The sequence below is a fragment of the Triticum aestivum genome, chromosome 5B (assembly GCF_018294505.1).
Source record: "Triticum aestivum cultivar Chinese Spring chromosome 5B, IWGSC CS RefSeq v2.1, whole genome shotgun sequence".
In the NCBI taxonomy this organism is placed as follows: Eukaryota; Viridiplantae; Streptophyta; class Magnoliopsida; order Poales; family Poaceae; genus Triticum; species Triticum aestivum.
The window spans coordinates 673,420,367-673,437,249 of NC_057807.1; the positions used below are offsets into that span (position 1 = coordinate 673,420,367).

At 48.7% G+C, this 16,883-nt stretch overlaps 1 protein-coding gene across 1 annotated transcript; it reads left to right on the forward strand.

Moving 5' to 3' along the window:
• The first annotated feature begins 5,288 nt into the window (after positions 1 to 5,288).
• Positions 5,289 to 16,122, forward strand: LOC123114098 (MAG2-interacting protein 2). Its single transcript, XM_044535466.1, has 12 exons — positions 5,289 to 5,858; positions 5,945 to 6,135; positions 6,236 to 6,314; positions 6,423 to 6,611; positions 7,307 to 7,502; positions 7,609 to 7,832; positions 8,141 to 9,056; positions 9,616 to 10,822; positions 11,080 to 11,439; positions 11,533 to 12,763; positions 12,924 to 13,189; positions 13,330 to 16,122. Exons 2-12 carry the CDS (start codon positions 6,067 to 6,069, stop codon positions 15,925 to 15,927), a joined length of 7,335 nt encoding a protein of 2,444 aa, XP_044391401.1. The 5' UTR covers positions 5,289 to 5,858; positions 5,945 to 6,066; the 3' UTR covers positions 15,928 to 16,122.
• Positions 16,123 to 16,883: the final 761 nt, after the last annotated feature.

Sequence of the window (16,883 nt, forward strand, 5' to 3'; positions counted from 1 at the left end):
TTATAGCATGAACAATAGACAATTATCATGAACAAGGAAATATAATAATAATCATTTTATTATTGCCTCTAGGGCATATTTCCAACAACCGCCACCCTGGCTGGAAGTTCCCGCGCAGGGTCGGCCTGCTCAGGCTTCCGCGGCGCCCCTCGCCTCGACCGCGACGCGCCCGTTCCGCCGGCTCACCTCGACCGAGCAACTCGAGCGTCGCCACCAAGGGTTGTGCTTCAACTGCGACGAGCCCTACGTGCCCGGCCACATCTGCCCACGACTCTTCTACCCGGAGGCTGCGAACTACATTGAGGAGGACACCGCCGCAGCCGGGCTCGGCGACCTGCCCGCCCCAGCTGACGCGGAGGTGTTTGGCGCCTGTTGATCACCTCAAGGAATTCCGCAAGCGCTTCCCCGCCTTCTAGCTCGAGGACGAGTTGTTTGTGCAGGTGGGAAGAGATGTTATGGCTGGCATATACTACAGCCGAGGCAGTTAGGGGCCTGGCCCAGTTATCTTATCGTTATTAGGGGCTTAGCACAGTTATCGTATTTGGAGATTATATAAAGTCATGTAAGGACTCGTTTGAAGTTAAGCAGAAGCAATCATATTTGCTCGACTTCCTAAAGGGAGCAGGGAGACCTAACCCTAGTCGGCGCCTCCTGCGCCCCCTCCCTCTCTCTCTCTCTCTCTCTCTCTCTCACGCGCGCGATGGCGCCCCAGCGCCGGCGACCTCGCCTTCCTCCACGCCAAGTCCCCTAGACGGTAGGAACCCAGCTCCTACCAGCTTCTAAGCTATCCCTAATAGTATATATCTACATTTCCAAAATAGCTAAATCTACATTGGGTCAATCCATCTAAAATGTAGAAAGCACCTGGAGGTTCTAACACGCATACATTTGAGAGCACAATTTAAATCAGCTCTAGATATGGTCCATTTAATAGCAACACCTACAGCTCTAGATATTTGTCTTAGTGGCAGTAAATCTTTTCATCTCTCAATGCTAGTAAATCTAATATGCCTACTAACAAGAGAAATGAACTCTTTCTCCAACAAGGATCAAAATTGTACAAAAGGCCTAGTAATCAGACACACGCGACATTTTAACCAGAATGAACTGGTTATAAAAACCATTACCTTGTTAGTACAACTCTGTCAGCATATGCGATTTGCTGGCTTCAATTCATCCAAATGCAACCTTGCATGCTTTTGAACAACTAAAGTAACCACACCATTCAGCATCACGAAAAATTGTATCTTCTGCATAGAATCTCTGTATTGTTAGAATTTGCTAAACCTGAATAAAGAAACAGCAGAAGGATGGTTAAGCAATCAAACAATCTCTCAGAAAACAAGTTTGAATTTCCAATTTTAATTTTCTTTCTTGCTTGTAAATCTAATTTTCTGTTTTTTTCCTTTTTAAAGAGCCTCCTCCCATCCCCTGCGGCTCCGCCACAGCCCACACGCCCAGGCCCGGGACCTCCTTCGCCGCCGCCCTCCTCACCCCCCACGCTCGGGCCCTCCTCCTATCCGCCTCCGCACGCCCTTGGGCCCGGCCCTCCTCACCCCCACGTCTGGGCCCTCCTCCTTCCCTCTTCGCCTCCTCACCCCCACGCCCGGGCCCTCCTCCCCTCCGCCTCTGCACGCCCCCGGGCCTGGCCCTCCTCACCCCACGGCTGGGTCCTCCTCCTCCCTTCTCCGCCTCCTCCCCCCCACGCCCGGGCCCTCCTCCTCTCCGCCTCCGCATGTCCCTGGGCCCGGCCCTCCTTCCCTCCGCCTCCACACGCCACCGGGCCCGACCTTCCTCATCCCCCATGCCTGGGCCCTCTCCTCCCCTCTCCGCCTCCTCACCCCACGCCTGGGCCCTCCTCCTCTCCGCCTCCACACGCCCCCGGGCCCGGCCCTCCTCCGCCTCCGCACGCCCCCGGGCCCCTCCTACCCTCCGCCTCTGCCCCCGCACACCCCCCATGCCCGGGCCTCCCCTCTCGGCCGCCGCCTTCGGGCCCGAGCCCTCCTCAACCCCATCCTCCTCCTCTCCATCGCCGTCCCCGGGCCCGGCCCTCCTCACCCCCACGCCTGGGCCCTCCTCCTCCCCTCTCCGCCTCCTTACCCCACGCCCGGGCCCTCCTCCCCACCGCCTCCGCACGCCCCCGGGCCCGGCCCTCCTCCGCCTCCACACGCCCCCGGGCCCCTCCTACCCTCCGCCTCTTCCCCCGCACACCCCCCATGCTCGGGCCTCCTCTCTCCGCCGCTGCCTCCGGGCTCGTGCCCTCCTCACCCCCATCCTTCTCCTCTCCGCCGCCTCCCCCGGGCCCAGCCCTCCCCTCCTCACCCCACGCCCCCGGGCCCGGCCCTCCCCTCCTCACCCCCACGCCCCGGGCCCGGCCCACCTCCCCCTCCACACGCCCCTAGGCCCGACCCTCCTCCCCCCCGCCCCCGCACACCCCCCATGCCCGGGTCTCCCCTCTCCGCCACCGCCTCCGGGCCCGGGCCCTCCTCACCCCCATCCTCTTCCTCTCCATCGCCGCCCCCGGGCCCGGCCCTTCTCACCCCCACGCCTGGGCCCTCCTCCTCCCTTCTCCGCCTCCTTACCCCCACGCCCGGGCCCTCCTCCCCTCCGCCTCCGCACGCCCCCCGGCCCGGCCCTCCTCACCCCACGCCTGGGCCCTCCTCCTCCCTTCTTCGCCTCCTCACCCCCATGCCCAGGCCCTCCTTCTCTCCGCCTCCGCACGCCCCCGGGCCCGGCCCTCCTCCCCTCCGCCTCCACACGCCACCGGGCCCGGCCCTCCTCACCCCCATGCCTGGGCCCTCCTCCTCCCCTCTCCGCCTCCTCACCCCCACGCCCGGGCCCTCCTCCTCTCCGCCTTTGCACGCCCCCGGGCCCGGCCCTCCTCCGCCTCCGCACGCCCCCGGGCCCCTCCTTTCCTCCGCCTCTGCTCCAGCACACCCCCCATGCCCGGGCCTCTTCTCTCCGTCGCCGCCTCCGGGCCCGTGCCCTCCTCACCCCCATCCTTCTCCTCTCCGCCGCCTTCCCCGGGCCCTCCCCTCCCCTCCTCACCCCACGCCCCCGGGCCCGGCCCTCCCCTCCTCACCCCCACGCCCTCGGGCCCGGCCCTCATCCGCCTCCGCACGCCCCCGGGCCCGGCCCTCCTCCGCCTCCGCATGCCCCCAGGCCCGACCCTTCTCCCCCCGCCCCACACACCCCTCATGCCCGGGCTTCCCCCGCCTCCGGGCCCGGGCCCTCCTCACCCCCATCCTCCTCCTCTCCACCGCCACCCCCAGGCCCGACCCTCCTCACCCCCCATGCCCAGACCCTCCTCCGCCTCCAGGCACGGGCCCTCCTCCTCTCCGCCACCTCCCCCGCGCCCAGGCCCTCCTCTCCCCCTCTACCTGCACCCTGCTAACTAACCCTAACCTATGCTCCTAGTCCTAAGCACTCTAACTCCCTTCTACTACTACTTCGCGATGGCTCTGCTGCTGCCGAGCTAAATAAAGCGGTGGGAATCAATGTGAAGTCATGATGTGGACTAAAAAGACTCAGGTAGCCGGAGTTCTGTCTTACCCGACTGGCCACCATCCTCCGGCTCCACCCACCCCCTTTCGGCCATCGTTGGTGCACCGCGAGGGAAGAAAGGGGCACACGCCGACGCCTGGCCTCCATCTTCCTCCCCATCTCAGGCGCCCGCCAGCGGAAAGCTCCGGCCACCGCCTACCCGACCGCTCGTGCCAACACCGGTGCATCGAAGCAATCCTCCCCTTCGCGCGCTCGAATCATGCGATGGATTGAGAGGGGGAAAACAGAAAACAGCCTGGGCAAGGAGATCACGATTTGGGGGAGGAGTTGGAGGGAGATCACGATGAGCTTTATTTATTTATTTTAGAACTACAAATCGCGATGAACTGGGGACTGAAGAAAGAGCAGTAGGCCTCGGGTGGGACTGGCCCGGCCCAAAGCCTCTTAACGCTAGCCCAGGTCGAGACAGTAAGAGAATATGGCCCAGTTCTTTTCGCTCTGGAGTCTGGACAATCTTGTTCTTTTATTTTTGAACGTAGAACCACAAATATCGAGGAACATAGCCTCGCTAAATACGTGCTTAGTCTGTCTATTGGTCGCCATGTTTGGCTGCTTCAACCTCCAAACTTGAGATGTATTCCTCAGAACATTCTTGAGTAATAAAGCGTGTGTTTTAGCCTAAAAAACAAAAAAGAAAACACCCCTCAAAAAGAAAAGGACGCCGATAACGCCCACACGTGTGGGCGTTAAGGGGTCTGCCCACACATTTTGTGTGATGTTTTGGAGGATCAGCCCACACGCCTACGTGTGGACAAAACAAGTAATGCCCACACGCCTCTTTTTTTTTCTCGCGGTCCCTCTCTTATGCCTACGTGTGGGCAAAATAGATAGCGCCCACACGCCCGTACGTCAGGCCTCCTACCTTATGGTCTCGCACGCCGCGTGACAGTCACCACGCGTCCCCGCAGTTGCCATGGTCTGGACCCTCGTCCTTGTTCATTTAACTGCAGTTGCCATGTCGCTGAACTATAGTTGCCATGTCAGACAACTACAGTTGCCATGGTTGCTCAACTGCAGTTGCCATGTATGGTCTGGTTTACTGCAGTTGCCATGATTTCAAAACTTTAGGAGTTGCCACCTACTAACACTATGCAGTTGCCATGTAGCACTACAAAAAAGGCATGGCAAAAAAACATGTTCGGGTAAAAGAGAGAGTTGCCATGTGCTCACAAGCACGCTAGGGCAGTTCCCATGTAAAAGGAAGAGTTGTCATCTGCTTACGTGCACGCTAGGGCAGTTGTCATGTACCGTGCAAAAACACATGGCAACTCGGGTAAAAAAGAGTTTTCATCTGCTTACAAGCAAAGCTAGGGCAGTTGCCATGTACCCTGCAGAAACACATGGCAACTGACGGCTTTGGGTGTGGGCGAGGAGACGGGCGTGTGGGCGAAGTGATAAACGCCCACACACCAACCCCTTGCGTACATGAAAACTGATGTGTGGGCGAATTGCTAAACGCCCACATACTAGCCCCCCATGTGGTGAAAAAGGACGTGTGGGCGACCGAATGAATGCTCACACACCAGCCCAGTCCTACATGGCACACAAAAACTGCTAAAATGCACCAAGATTCGTGCAGAATTGGTTGGACGAGGATCCATGCGTGTGGGCGAGTTGCCAGACGCCCACCTGCGTGGGCGTTAGTATTTCCGAAAGAAAAAAGAAACAAAAACAAAACGGTTCGATTTAAGATAGTACCCCTATTTGAGAAGCCAATTACGAGAGAACTGCCACTGGTGGCCAGCCCAGCCGCGCCCAGGAAAACGACTCGTCCCTCTCCTTCGCTCGATCCCCTCCCCGCTCGCGCTCGCCATAGGGTTACAGGGCCGCCGCCGCCGCCGCGCCGCCCGACAGCCCGCCCCGGCCGCTCCTCCGCCTCGCCTGCTCACCTCCAGGCCCACAGCCGCTGCTCCGCCCGACGCCGCCTCCGCCAGATCCACCTCCGCCTCCCTCCCCGACCCGACCCTCTCCGCGATCCCGGCGCAACAGCCCGGAGGAGACGGCGGTGTGGTGCTCCCCCTCCCTCCCTGTAGGCGCGAGCTTGGAGACGACCCAGAGGTGAGGTGGACTGCAGCGGCGGCAGCGCGAGCTTGGAGGCGACCCGGAGGTGCAGCTGCGCGAGCTCGGCGGCAACTCCGTCTCCGGCGCCCCTCCCCCGGAAGCCGGCCTGCTCGCTAGTGCAGCCGGGCCGTGTCTCTCGCCTCTGTCCCGAACGCACAAGGGAGGCGGGCTCGCTCCTCCGTTCTGTCCAGACGGCCGACGGGGAGAGGACTCCGACCGACGAGCGGCGACCGGCAAGTCCCCGCTCCTTCTTTTTTTCCCTTCTCTTATTCCTTCTTGAAATCTCAGTTTACCAATGATCGTCCTGTCTAAAACTTAGGTTCGTGAGGTGAAATTTGATTGAGAAGACCGAAGGCTAATCAAGTTAGGGGAAACCGTCAAATCTCCAGAGGAAGAAACCTGCTCCTGTGCTCCAACTCCAACCCGGAGATCTCCGGAGAGATGGGGGCGGAAGTCGACGCACTGTACGAGATCGGCCGCCACGCGACTGGATCCCACGAAATCCCCTGTGTGAGTGTGGAAGTCGAACCCGTCCATTCATCCAGATTTTGCATTTACCTCGGTGGCATTCGTTGTTATCTTTGCTGTTATGTAATTCTTGCAACCGCAGGAAAGAGATGAAACCGCTCGAGCGAGCGGTGGCAGTTCAGGTGAAGGAGGGGGCGTCCTCTCGTATCTCTCCTTCCAAGGTTGGATCTTTTACCCCCTACCCTCGAATCAGTTTCAAATCCTCCAAATGTCCATCCAGGAAAGGCTCCTAACAACTTAGCTTCCACGTGCTGCTACCGCCTTGGAAGGCGTAAGTAAGCTCAGGGAGAGGTGGAGTAGGTACAACACTCTTGGGGGGAGTAAGCGGAGGAAGAGGGAAAATGCAGCATCCTTGTTCGTCTCGCGGAATGCGGAGTATGTTGCTGTAGCTGTTGGGAACCGCATTTATATCTTGAGAAAGAGCGATGGCTATGAATCACCCTGCGGCATATATACAAGTCAGTCAGCTTTCTACCTGTTCCCACATTGCATTGAGTATTGCCTAGTATAATTCATTGGAAAAAACTGCACAAGCTCTTACTGGTGCAAGTCCTTTTGTGAAATGTTATACCTGTGAATCTGTGATGCTCATACATTGCATTCTTAAACATTAGCTTACACTGGGAATTGTTTAAGCTGTCTTTCTTTTGTCATGGCAATATCGTTTCATGCTTGTAGTTTTGAATAAGAGTGCTATTCACGATTGGTGATGAGCTTTAAAGAATCTGGGTGGAAAATTATTATTTTCACACTAAGTATTCAGGAAGAAAAGTTGAACTCCTATTGTAAGTTTGTTTTGTCCCTGAACATCTTGCTATTATTTGTTCATTATCACATGTTTGGCAGAAGTTATTACTTTTGAATCTCCTAAAAAATGCAGTGCAAATTCAGACTTCATAGAGCTTAGGAGCCGTAGCAGTAGATTTTATTTTCCTATTATTACCATTGATGCCAAAAAAATCTGCCACACGCCCAGCAGTCCGATCTGCTTTCTTTGATTTGCAATTTTGTTTCATAAAAATGGCAGTGCATCTTGCAGTACTGTTTCATGTGCATTGTGCTGCATTGGTTTCACATGATTATGATGCATGGGAGTTATTAAAATTGTTTTGATATGATAGTTTAACAACTATGTCCAATTCTTTCTGGTCAGATAATAATAGAATGGCCTTTTTTACAAACGGGGCCTGGCTGGAGGACCAAGGCATTTTTGGTGTGCTTGATGATTCAAACTCACTGTGTCTCATAAAAGAAAATGGAGATGTATTAACTAGGAGAACAAGCAATCAGTTGAAGCTGTCTTCTCCTATCATTGATTTGCTTGTACAGGACGCTTCAAGTTCACAAAGGTGATTCTCTGTTATTTGCAGTTAAGAGCCTTTCCTTTAAAAATGTTAATCATCATTGTTGCTAATATTTTGGCAATAGCTAATATGATCTTTGTAAATTTTATAGGGGTTTCTACATTTTTACTACTGATTGCAAGGTCCATAAATTTGATTACACTCGAGAACTAGAGGCAACTTTATACCAAGTTTCTATAGTGACTAAAGATGTGCCATCAACTAGATCTCCTCAGTTACCTCAGAGTTTGTCGTGTGTTGATTATCATCAAGATCATTCATTGGTGGTCCTAGTTGGAGATTCCACTCACTCGTCAAGCTCCAATGGCTGTTCTGGTACACCTTTGCGTTATCTCTTTTCTGCTGCTACATCCATCACTAGATATCTGTTTTGCACTATATAGCATATGTAGGGAACTTCTGCTTTAGATAGCCATTGTATATTTAACATTTTCTCTCTGGGTAACATTTTCATCCTGGAAGAACATATCGTGTTTTTTTGAGTAACCTACAAGAATTTTTGTAGTGGATTTTGAACATCAAATAGATTCATTTGCCCCCCCCCCCCCCCCTCCGCTACTGTTGCAGTTGTTTTTTAGGGAAGGGAACCATTGTTTCTAACTTTTTTCTCTGTTGTGTTTTAGGAGCATATTTTCTATATGTATTGCACTTCGATGAATATCTGGAACTTGGTCTTTCATTCCAAAGTGCGCTGTTGGAAGGAATGTTTTCACCTCCTATGGATAGAAAAACTTTGGTCCCGCTTCCAAAAGTCAGAATCTCACCTCAGGGCAAGCGTATTGCTACATTGGATTTGAATGGTTCTGTCGACATCTTTGTGCTCAATGGTAATATGCGCTCTGTTTCGCTTCATCCTCACGGGAGTGGCGCTGGAACACACTTGATTGGTGTGAAGGACATCAGTTGGTGGACAGATAATATTCTCATGATAGTAAAGGAAGATGGTAGGATTAGCATGTACAGCATTGCTGAGGACATGGTAGTTTCAAAAGGTGACCTTGTTTTATCTACACCACTGTTGGAAAAGGCAAAGGCTATCGAAGGATATGCATTTGTTTTGCAATCTAGCAGACAAATGGATAGTGTTCCTGGGGATCATCAACACACTGAGATGGATAAAATATTTTGGAGTCTAGTATCATTCTCCAAAGTTACAGTACTGGAGATGTACTCCGTTCTCATCAGGAAGAATCAACAAAAGGAGGCTTTGGATTTTGCCTCCCAGTATAATCTAGATAAGGATGATGTGCTTAAAGCATGCTGGTTGCATTCTGCTGGAGATATTCATGATATACAGTCATACTTGGTGAAAATCAAAGACCAAGCATTTGTATTGTCAGAATGTGTGAATAAAGTTGGACCTACAGAAGCAGCTTTGAAAGCCCTATTTTCTTTTGGCTTTCGCATGACAGGCCGTTACAAGTTTTCGGAGCCGGATAATAGCGGTGATGGCTCAGCATGGGACAGTCGTATCATCAGGCTTCGTTTATTGTGGTACAACGACTTGCTGGAGACATTCTTGGGAATTAATATGGGAAGGTATGTTGTTGCCATTCTTACTGTTTTCTCTTTGCATAATAAATGCAGTCAGTTCACATTGGAAGTGTTTGCAACTATGCTCCAGCTGTTGAGCCATATTGATCCTGCAAAAGTGTACAAATATAATCGATTTTAACTTTTTCCATCATACATGCATTGGCCGTTTTGAGTCTCAATGCAATATTTTAAAATGGACTATAGCTACTTTTGAATACTGCTTTATTCCTCAAGCAAATCAATTACGTCTGCCACTTTTTGCAATTCCCAAATGAGCACAAAGTAATGCCAAGCTGGATCTTGGTTTGTTTAACAATGAAGTAAAATGGAAAATAAGGGGTAGTTAACACTTCAAGTGAATGCTTTGTGAATTTTCCAGTCTAGCTGGTGACTCAAACATATGTACTCTTACAGGTTGATGATTTTTTTCCACTTCAGAATGTCAATTTCCAACTTCAATGCACATTAGCGTTAGCTCTCATGGAAAGACACTTCACAAGTCGATTGCACAGGGGAGTTACGGACTTCTTGTAGCTAAATGTGTTGTTCTTTCTATTTTTAGGTTCTCAGCTGGCGAATATAGCAAGTTCCGTTTGACGCCCCTTGTTGATACTGCTATTGCTCTAGCTGAAAGTGGCAAAATCGGAGCTCTTAATCTTCTCATGAAGCGCCATCCGTATACTATCTCTTCTGACATTTTACGTGTTCTGTCTGCAATTCCAGAAACTATTGCTGTGCAGACTTATAGTCAGTTGCTTCCTGGGAAATATCCTCCTAGTGTTGTGATATTAAGAGATGGTGATTGGGTTGAATGCAAACAAATGGCAGCATATATAAACACTTCTCCTGGTCAATTGGACAAGAGGGGAGTGGTCAAAACAGAAATACTTTTGAAGCACTCAACTGGTTTCTTATGGCCATCTGCCGCTGAACTTTCGGAGTGGTACAGGAGCAGAGCTAGGGACATTGACTGCCTAAGTGGACAGCTGGAAAATTGTCTTGCCATGATAGAGCTTGCATGTCAAAAGGGGATAGTGGAGCTGCAGCCATTCTTTGATGATATGAAATACCTCTACCAAGTTGTATATTCTGATGAGTCGAATGAGTTCATAATGAACCTTGCAACCTGGGAAGATTTACCTGACTATCAAAAGTTTAAAATCATTCTGAAAGGAGCCAAAGATGATACTGTTCTTCAGCGACTAGACGATATGGCTATCCCTTTTATGAATAAGAGATTGCACTTGATCTCGTCAAGTAATGCTGACAAACAAGAAGAATCCTACCTGACTAGATGGATGAAAGAGGTTGCTACTGCAAATGAGCTGTCCATTTGCTTGTCTGTTATTGAAAACGGCTGTGGGGAGTCACCAATTTGTGGGCTCTTCAAGGATCTTAATGAGATGGTAGAAACTGCTATTTGCTGCATTTATGTATGCTCTGCAACTAACCAGTGGAATACCATGTCATCAATTTTGTCGAAGTTACTCCATAAGACAAAGAGAGAGAAATCTTTATTGGCTAGTGAAGAAGATTTCAGTTTGAAAGATGCTAAGCAAGCTCTTGGCACTTGTGTGGTTTCCTGTGATGATATGCAGCATGTGTGTGCTGATATCTTGTCTCGTCTGAGTGATAATTCAGGGGATTCTTATTGCAATGATTCAACGGCCTACCAATTTGATAACATAAAATCCCTTGATATGCGAGAGAAGATGCTAAAAGTTGCTGAAGGTCACGTAGAAGTAGGGAGGCTCTTTGCTTATTACCAGGTACTGTATCTCTTCAAAGAAAGTTTGCTGCTTAAATCAACTATGACATTGCACTACATCTCCTTGGGTTCCTTCATATATTTATTTTCACATAGGCATGCGCTTTGACCTCTCAGTAAAGTACGAAGCTTAAGTAGAAGTATATTCCTTTTTGTATTGGGGTTTACTTGTTATTAATAGTTTTGAGTGGTAGGATGCCTGAATGTGATTAACTGGCTACATCATTATTTGTTTTAAAACATGTCCTACTTTGGCAGGTACCAAAGCCAACACATTTCTTCCTTGCTGCACACTTAGACGAGAAGAATGTAAAACAACTTATACGGCTGATCCTGTCAAAATTTGGTAGACGTCAACCTGTTCGGTCGGACAATGAGTGGGCTAACATGTGGCGTGATTTGAAGCTCTTCCAAGAGAAGGCATTTCCTTTTCTTGATTCAGAATATATGCTTGCTGAATTCATTAGAGGGCTTCTAAAAGCTGGTAAATTCTCACTAGCCAGGAACTATCTTGGAGGTACTAGTGCAGTTTCTTTGTCCACAGAAAAAGCTGAAAATCTTGTTATCCAAGCTGCAAGGGAGTATTTCTTCTCAGCTTCAACTTTGTCCTGCAACGAAGTAAGTTCATGTCACCAAATTGTATTTCATGCAAATGCAAACCAGTATGTCGTCACTGATTAAGACTAACTGGGATTGCACAATCATTTGCAGATTTGGAAGGCTAGGGAATGCCTAAATCTGTTACCAAATAGCAAAAATGTTCAAGTGGAAACTGATATAATTGATGCTCTAACTGTCAGACTTCCTTATCTAGGGGTGACTATCCTCCCTGTTCAGTTCAGACAGGTAAAGGATCCTATGGAGATCATCCGTATGGTGATTACGAGTCAAACAGGGGCATATCTTCATTTTGAAGAGATTATTGATGTTGCTAAACTACTAGGATTAAGAAGTGAAGAAGAAATAGCTGCTGTTGAGGAGGCTATTGCTAGAGAAGCAGTAGTAAATGGTGACCTCCAGCTAGCCTTTGATCTCTGTCTAAATTTGACTAAAAAGGGTCATGGTGAAGTCTGGGATTTATGTGCTGCAATTGCAAGAGGTCCTCAGCTTGACAATTTGGATACAAGTACCCGCGAAAAGCTATTGGGCTTCTCCCTCAGCCATTGTGATGAAGAATCTGTAGGGGAACTATTGAATGCTTGGAAGGAACTTGATGTCCATGATAAATTTGAACAATTAATGGTATCAACAGGAACAAACCCTCCCAATTTCTTTGTTGATGGCTCTACATATACACCTCTTCCTGTGCAAAGTGTGCAAGACATACTTGACCTGAGAGAAGGCGTTAGCCATGATAGAGAGCATGATCATGTGGCAATTGCTAAAGAAATGCTATCAAAGGTTTGCATGGACTTCACAAATGATGATGCATATAGTCGGGAATCTACTTTTGCAGAAAATAGGAAACTATTGTCCTTCTCTGCACTAGAATTGCCATGGCTTTTGAAGTTGTCTAATGATGAGGTGCATGATGGTAACAAACATTCTTCGGAGACAAATCATCCCATCAGGAGATATCGATTTTCAACAAAAACGGAGGCAATAAATAGCATCATATATTGGTTAGGTGTAAATAGCTTTGCTCCCAGTGATGATCTAATCATGGTTCTTGCAAAGTCTGTAATGGAGCCTCCCGTTGATGAAGAGGACTATGTTCTTTCCTGTTCAATTCTTCTGAATCTCATGGACCCTTTCAACGGAGTGAAAATAATAGAGGAAGAGCTCAAAAAACGAGAATGTTATCAAGAGATTAGTAGCATAATGAATGTAGGAATGACATATAGCTCCCTCAACAGTTTGAAGAAAGAATGTTCTACTCCTGAACAGAGGAGAAATCTCTTGCTTCAAAAATTCCATGAGAAGTTTACGTCGATAGATTCAGGTAGGTGCACTAAAGACAACAGTATATCAAGACAATAGCTGAATCACTGCCTCAGTTTATTTTCTGAATACTTATCTAGTCCAATGTTCTGTCTTCTTTTTTTCATGAGATGCCATTCATTTATATGATTTTCACTTTTCTTTACTTTTACTTTGATCAGATGATTTAGACCAGATTGATATGGCACATGCCACTTACTGGGGAGAGTGGAAATCAAAATTAGAAGAGGAGAAACGAATGGCTGATCAAGCAAGAATGCTGAAAAATGTACTGCCTGATATTGACACGTCTCGATTCTTATCTGGCGATGCTAACTATATCAAAAATGTTGTTTTCTCCTTTGTTGACTCCGTAAAGCTGGAGAGAAAACATATACTAAAGGAAGCAGTAAAAATAGCTGAGAACTATGGCTTGCAGCGAACAGAGGTATCTCTCTCTCTCTCTCTCTCTCTCTCTCTCTCTCTCCCAGCAGGGCTGCAATCTATGCAGAAACATCGTATGTTTTAGTTTCCTTGTGATGTAAGCTTCTCATATCTGATATCTATATTATCTCTTGATTAATTTAGGTGCTTTTACGATTTCTGGGCTGTGCTCTTGTCTCTGAATATTGGGATAACGATGATATTCTGAATGAAATTGCTGAATTCCGGGAGGATATTGTCAAATCAGCAAAGGGGGTGATTGATATGATATATTCAGATGTCTACCCAGAGATCGATGGGTATAATAAGCAACGCCTCTCCTACATCTTTGGCATCCTTTCAGCATGTCATTCTTATCTTAAGAGGACAAGTAAGATAGAATTGACATACCAAGAACATGTTCATACACATAAGCTTGAGCCATTTCAGTATTACAAGGTCCTCGAGGAAGAGTGCAAGAAAGTCTGTTTCATTGATGGCTTAAACTACAAAAACATTGCTGGCCTGGATAATCTTAACTTTGACCACTTCAATGAAGAAGTATGCAAGAATATCCATGCCTCAACCGTCAGTGCTCTAGCTGATATGGTCCAAGCTCTTGTGAGTATGTATGTTGATTTACAGGCTAAGGGTCTTGTATCACGCCAAGGTGTTTACAAGCATTATGTTCTTGGCATGTTGGCATCTTTAGAAGGCCGCAATGAAGCACGATCAAACAGCACAGATTGTGAAAAGTTACTAGCAGTTCTTTGTGAAATTGAGTTGAACTATGATAGTTGCAAGGAGTATATCCAAACTCTTCCTGCCACAGATATTTCATACGTCATTGGAAGGTATTACACACTATGTTTCCCTTGCAACTTAGCAAGAAGCCAGCCACAGGACCCTTCATGGAAGGAACCTCTCTGTATGCTGATAACGCTTTGGATTAAACTTGTTGACGACATACCAAGGCAGCCAACTGATGCTGGCTCATATGAAAGGACAGGCTACTTGGATTCGAACCGGTTAACTCACTGCATGAGTGCTTTCAGACAGCTGTTAATAAAGAATGAGATAACAGTGCACCAAGGTTGGGATGCCATCTCTATGTTTGTACAAGTTGGCTTTAACAGTGAAATGATAATGGACACATCACACTTTTGCCGAGCTATGATTCTTTCTGGATGTGGTTTCAAAACTGTAGTTGAAGTGTACCATGGAGGACAGGAAAATTTGGAAAGTGTAAATGCAGACTCGAGGAATCCTTTGGATCTCTTAGAGCTTTATGGTGCTTGTACAGATGGCTGTTTGTCCGATCTGATCGAAGGCTCTTGTGAGTCTCAGGCATTGCTTCATAAGCTACTTTCTTCATTGAGCCAGTCAGTAGGGGAGCATGCTGACTCTCTTGAAATGATCCGATCTGGTGTCTGGGGAAAGTTGATAGCCTTTTCTGAGAACATGCAGCTAGGTAGCCAACTACGTGTCTATGCCCTGCAGCTGATGCAGTGTATTACGGGAAGAAACCTGAAAAGCCTTCCAAATGAGATTGTTTCCCAGGTTGAGCCATGGGAATCATGGTATGAGCCTGGAACAAGTGATTCCTTAGCTGATGAGGGCAGTACTCCCTCTTGCAGCATCACAGCGAGTCTAGTGGCACTCAGATCTAATCAGATGGTGACTGCAGTTGTGCCAGATGCTAGTATCACGCCCGAAAACTTGTCGAGTCTTGACTCTGCAGTATCTTGCTTCTTACATTTGTCGGGACGTGCTTCTTCTGTTGAGAGTGTTGCTGTTCTGGAAGCGGTGCTAGAAGAGTGGGAGCAACTCTTCTCTTCATCTTCACCAAAAGAAGAATATGTTGAGCCTCAGGATTCGCCAAAAGAAGCAAGCGAGTGGAGTGATGGATGGGATGATGGCTGGGAGGCCCTACCGGAAGAGTTGGAGCAAAAGCAAGATGGTGCGTCGTCGTTATCTGTCCATCCTCTCCACAGTTGTTGGATGGAAATCATGAGAAAACTTGCTGGGCTTGGTGAGCTCCAGAAGATCATTGAGCTTCTAGATCGAGCATCCTCAAAGCATAGCAGCAGGTTGCTAGAGGACGAAGAAGCACACGGCTTGCTTGAACTCCTTTCCGCAGCACCGAACTGCTTCATGGCTCTCAAAATCATGCTGCTGCTCCCATACGAAGCTCCACAGCTGCAGTGCCTGCAGAGGGTCGAGGCGAAAATCAGGGAAGGCACCGCGTCCACCACCTCATCCAAGGCCGACGACCACGAGCTGCTGGCGTTGGTCCTCTCATCCGGAGCCCTGCAGAAGATGGCTGGAGAAGAGGGGTACTCGAGACTCTTCTTCTCTCACACATGCCACCTCGTCGGACATCTCGCGAGGTCGTTCCAGGGCGATCTCTGGGAAGCCGAATCTAAGATGATGAATCAGAACAAGTCTTTGCTGTTTGGTAAGGTGCTGCTCCCGTGCTTCATATCTGAGCTGGTGCTCAAAGGGCAGTATCTGTTGGCCGGGTTCATGGTCTCGAGATGGATGCACACACCGGCATCCCTTGGTCTGATAGATGTCGTCGAGCCCGGTTTGCGGCGCTACCTGGAAGGTCAGGTCGCTCAGGCTCAGCAGCAGGTGGGAGAGAGCGACGCTTGTTTCGCTGAAGACGAGCTGTCTATTAGCCGCACAATGTCCAGTCTAAGGTTGAAACTGGTTTCTCTTTTGCAAGCGGCGTTGGTAGCCCTTCCGAGCCAAGAGCCTTAGATATATCAAGTCTGTTCTGTCTGGTGTATACATTTGTTTTATAACTAAACGCTGCTGGACCGGTGTAACTCGACTCGATGTAAAAAACTGTAGCATGGTGGTGAATATTACAAATGCTTAAAACTAGCGGTGGCAGGATGATGCTTTAAGACAAGTCAAGAGATACTGCTGCAATGTTGTGTTACTCGATTGGAATTTACATTACAGTTGCATTCTTTTTTATAACATATCAGTTGCAGACTTGCAGTGTATGATGATTTCATACATTTTTCCACATATCTCCGGGAGAGCACCACTCAGGAGTGGGAGCCGAGGAAGAGGCAGCCATGCGGCAACGGTGCTAGGGAAACGGTGTGGTGTTTTAACTCTTTTGCCAAAGTCGAGCCAGATCTGCCTTTTCCTACCGCCGGGGTCGATGGCGGTAGAGTATACCAGCCTACCGCCGGGGTCGATGGCGGTAGAGTATACCAGCCTACCGCCAAGGCCACTGGCGGTAGGCAACTTATCCACGTCAACGAGGTGCAGCCCTACCGCCAAATTGCAGGCGGTAGCCTGTGCAACCCTATCATTGAGGTGCCCAACGATAGGTGGGTACAAGCATTGTATTTGATACTTAGAATTTTTTTAAGTTGCAACCCTACCACCAAGGAAGGGCCTCGGCGGTAGGTCAAATCTCAAAAAAAAAATTGAACCAGGATCAGATCTGGCTTAACTTTCGCAAAAGGATCAAAACACCAAAATTATCCTACCTCGGTTGGTAGCTATGGTCGTGGTGCCAGGAGCAACCGCGGGCAAAAGCTTTGCCAACCCAAGCGGTAGGGTTGTTGAGTATAATGTTTATTAGGAAAGACGAGATAGACTAGGATTTGTTCTGGCTTGTCTTGTACTCCCAAGTAGATGATTGTATATATATATATATATATATATATATATATATATATATATATATATATATA

What these genes read in the sequence shown, in the direction of transcription:
- LOC123114098 (XM_044535466.1), top strand. Translation starts at nt 6,067, where the DNA reads ATGGGGGCGGAAGTCGACGCACTGTACGAGATCGGCCGCCACGCGACT. An exon ending in GATCCCACGAAATCCCCTGT is followed by an intron (nt 6,136 to 6,235) that starts GTGAGTGTGGAA and finishes TTGCAACCGCAG; the next exon opens with GAAAGAGATGAAACCGCTCG. An exon ending in ATGGCTTGCAGCGAACAGAG is followed by an intron (nt 13,190 to 13,329) that starts GTATCTCTCTCT and finishes TGATTAATTTAG; the next exon opens with GTGCTTTTACGATTTCTGGG.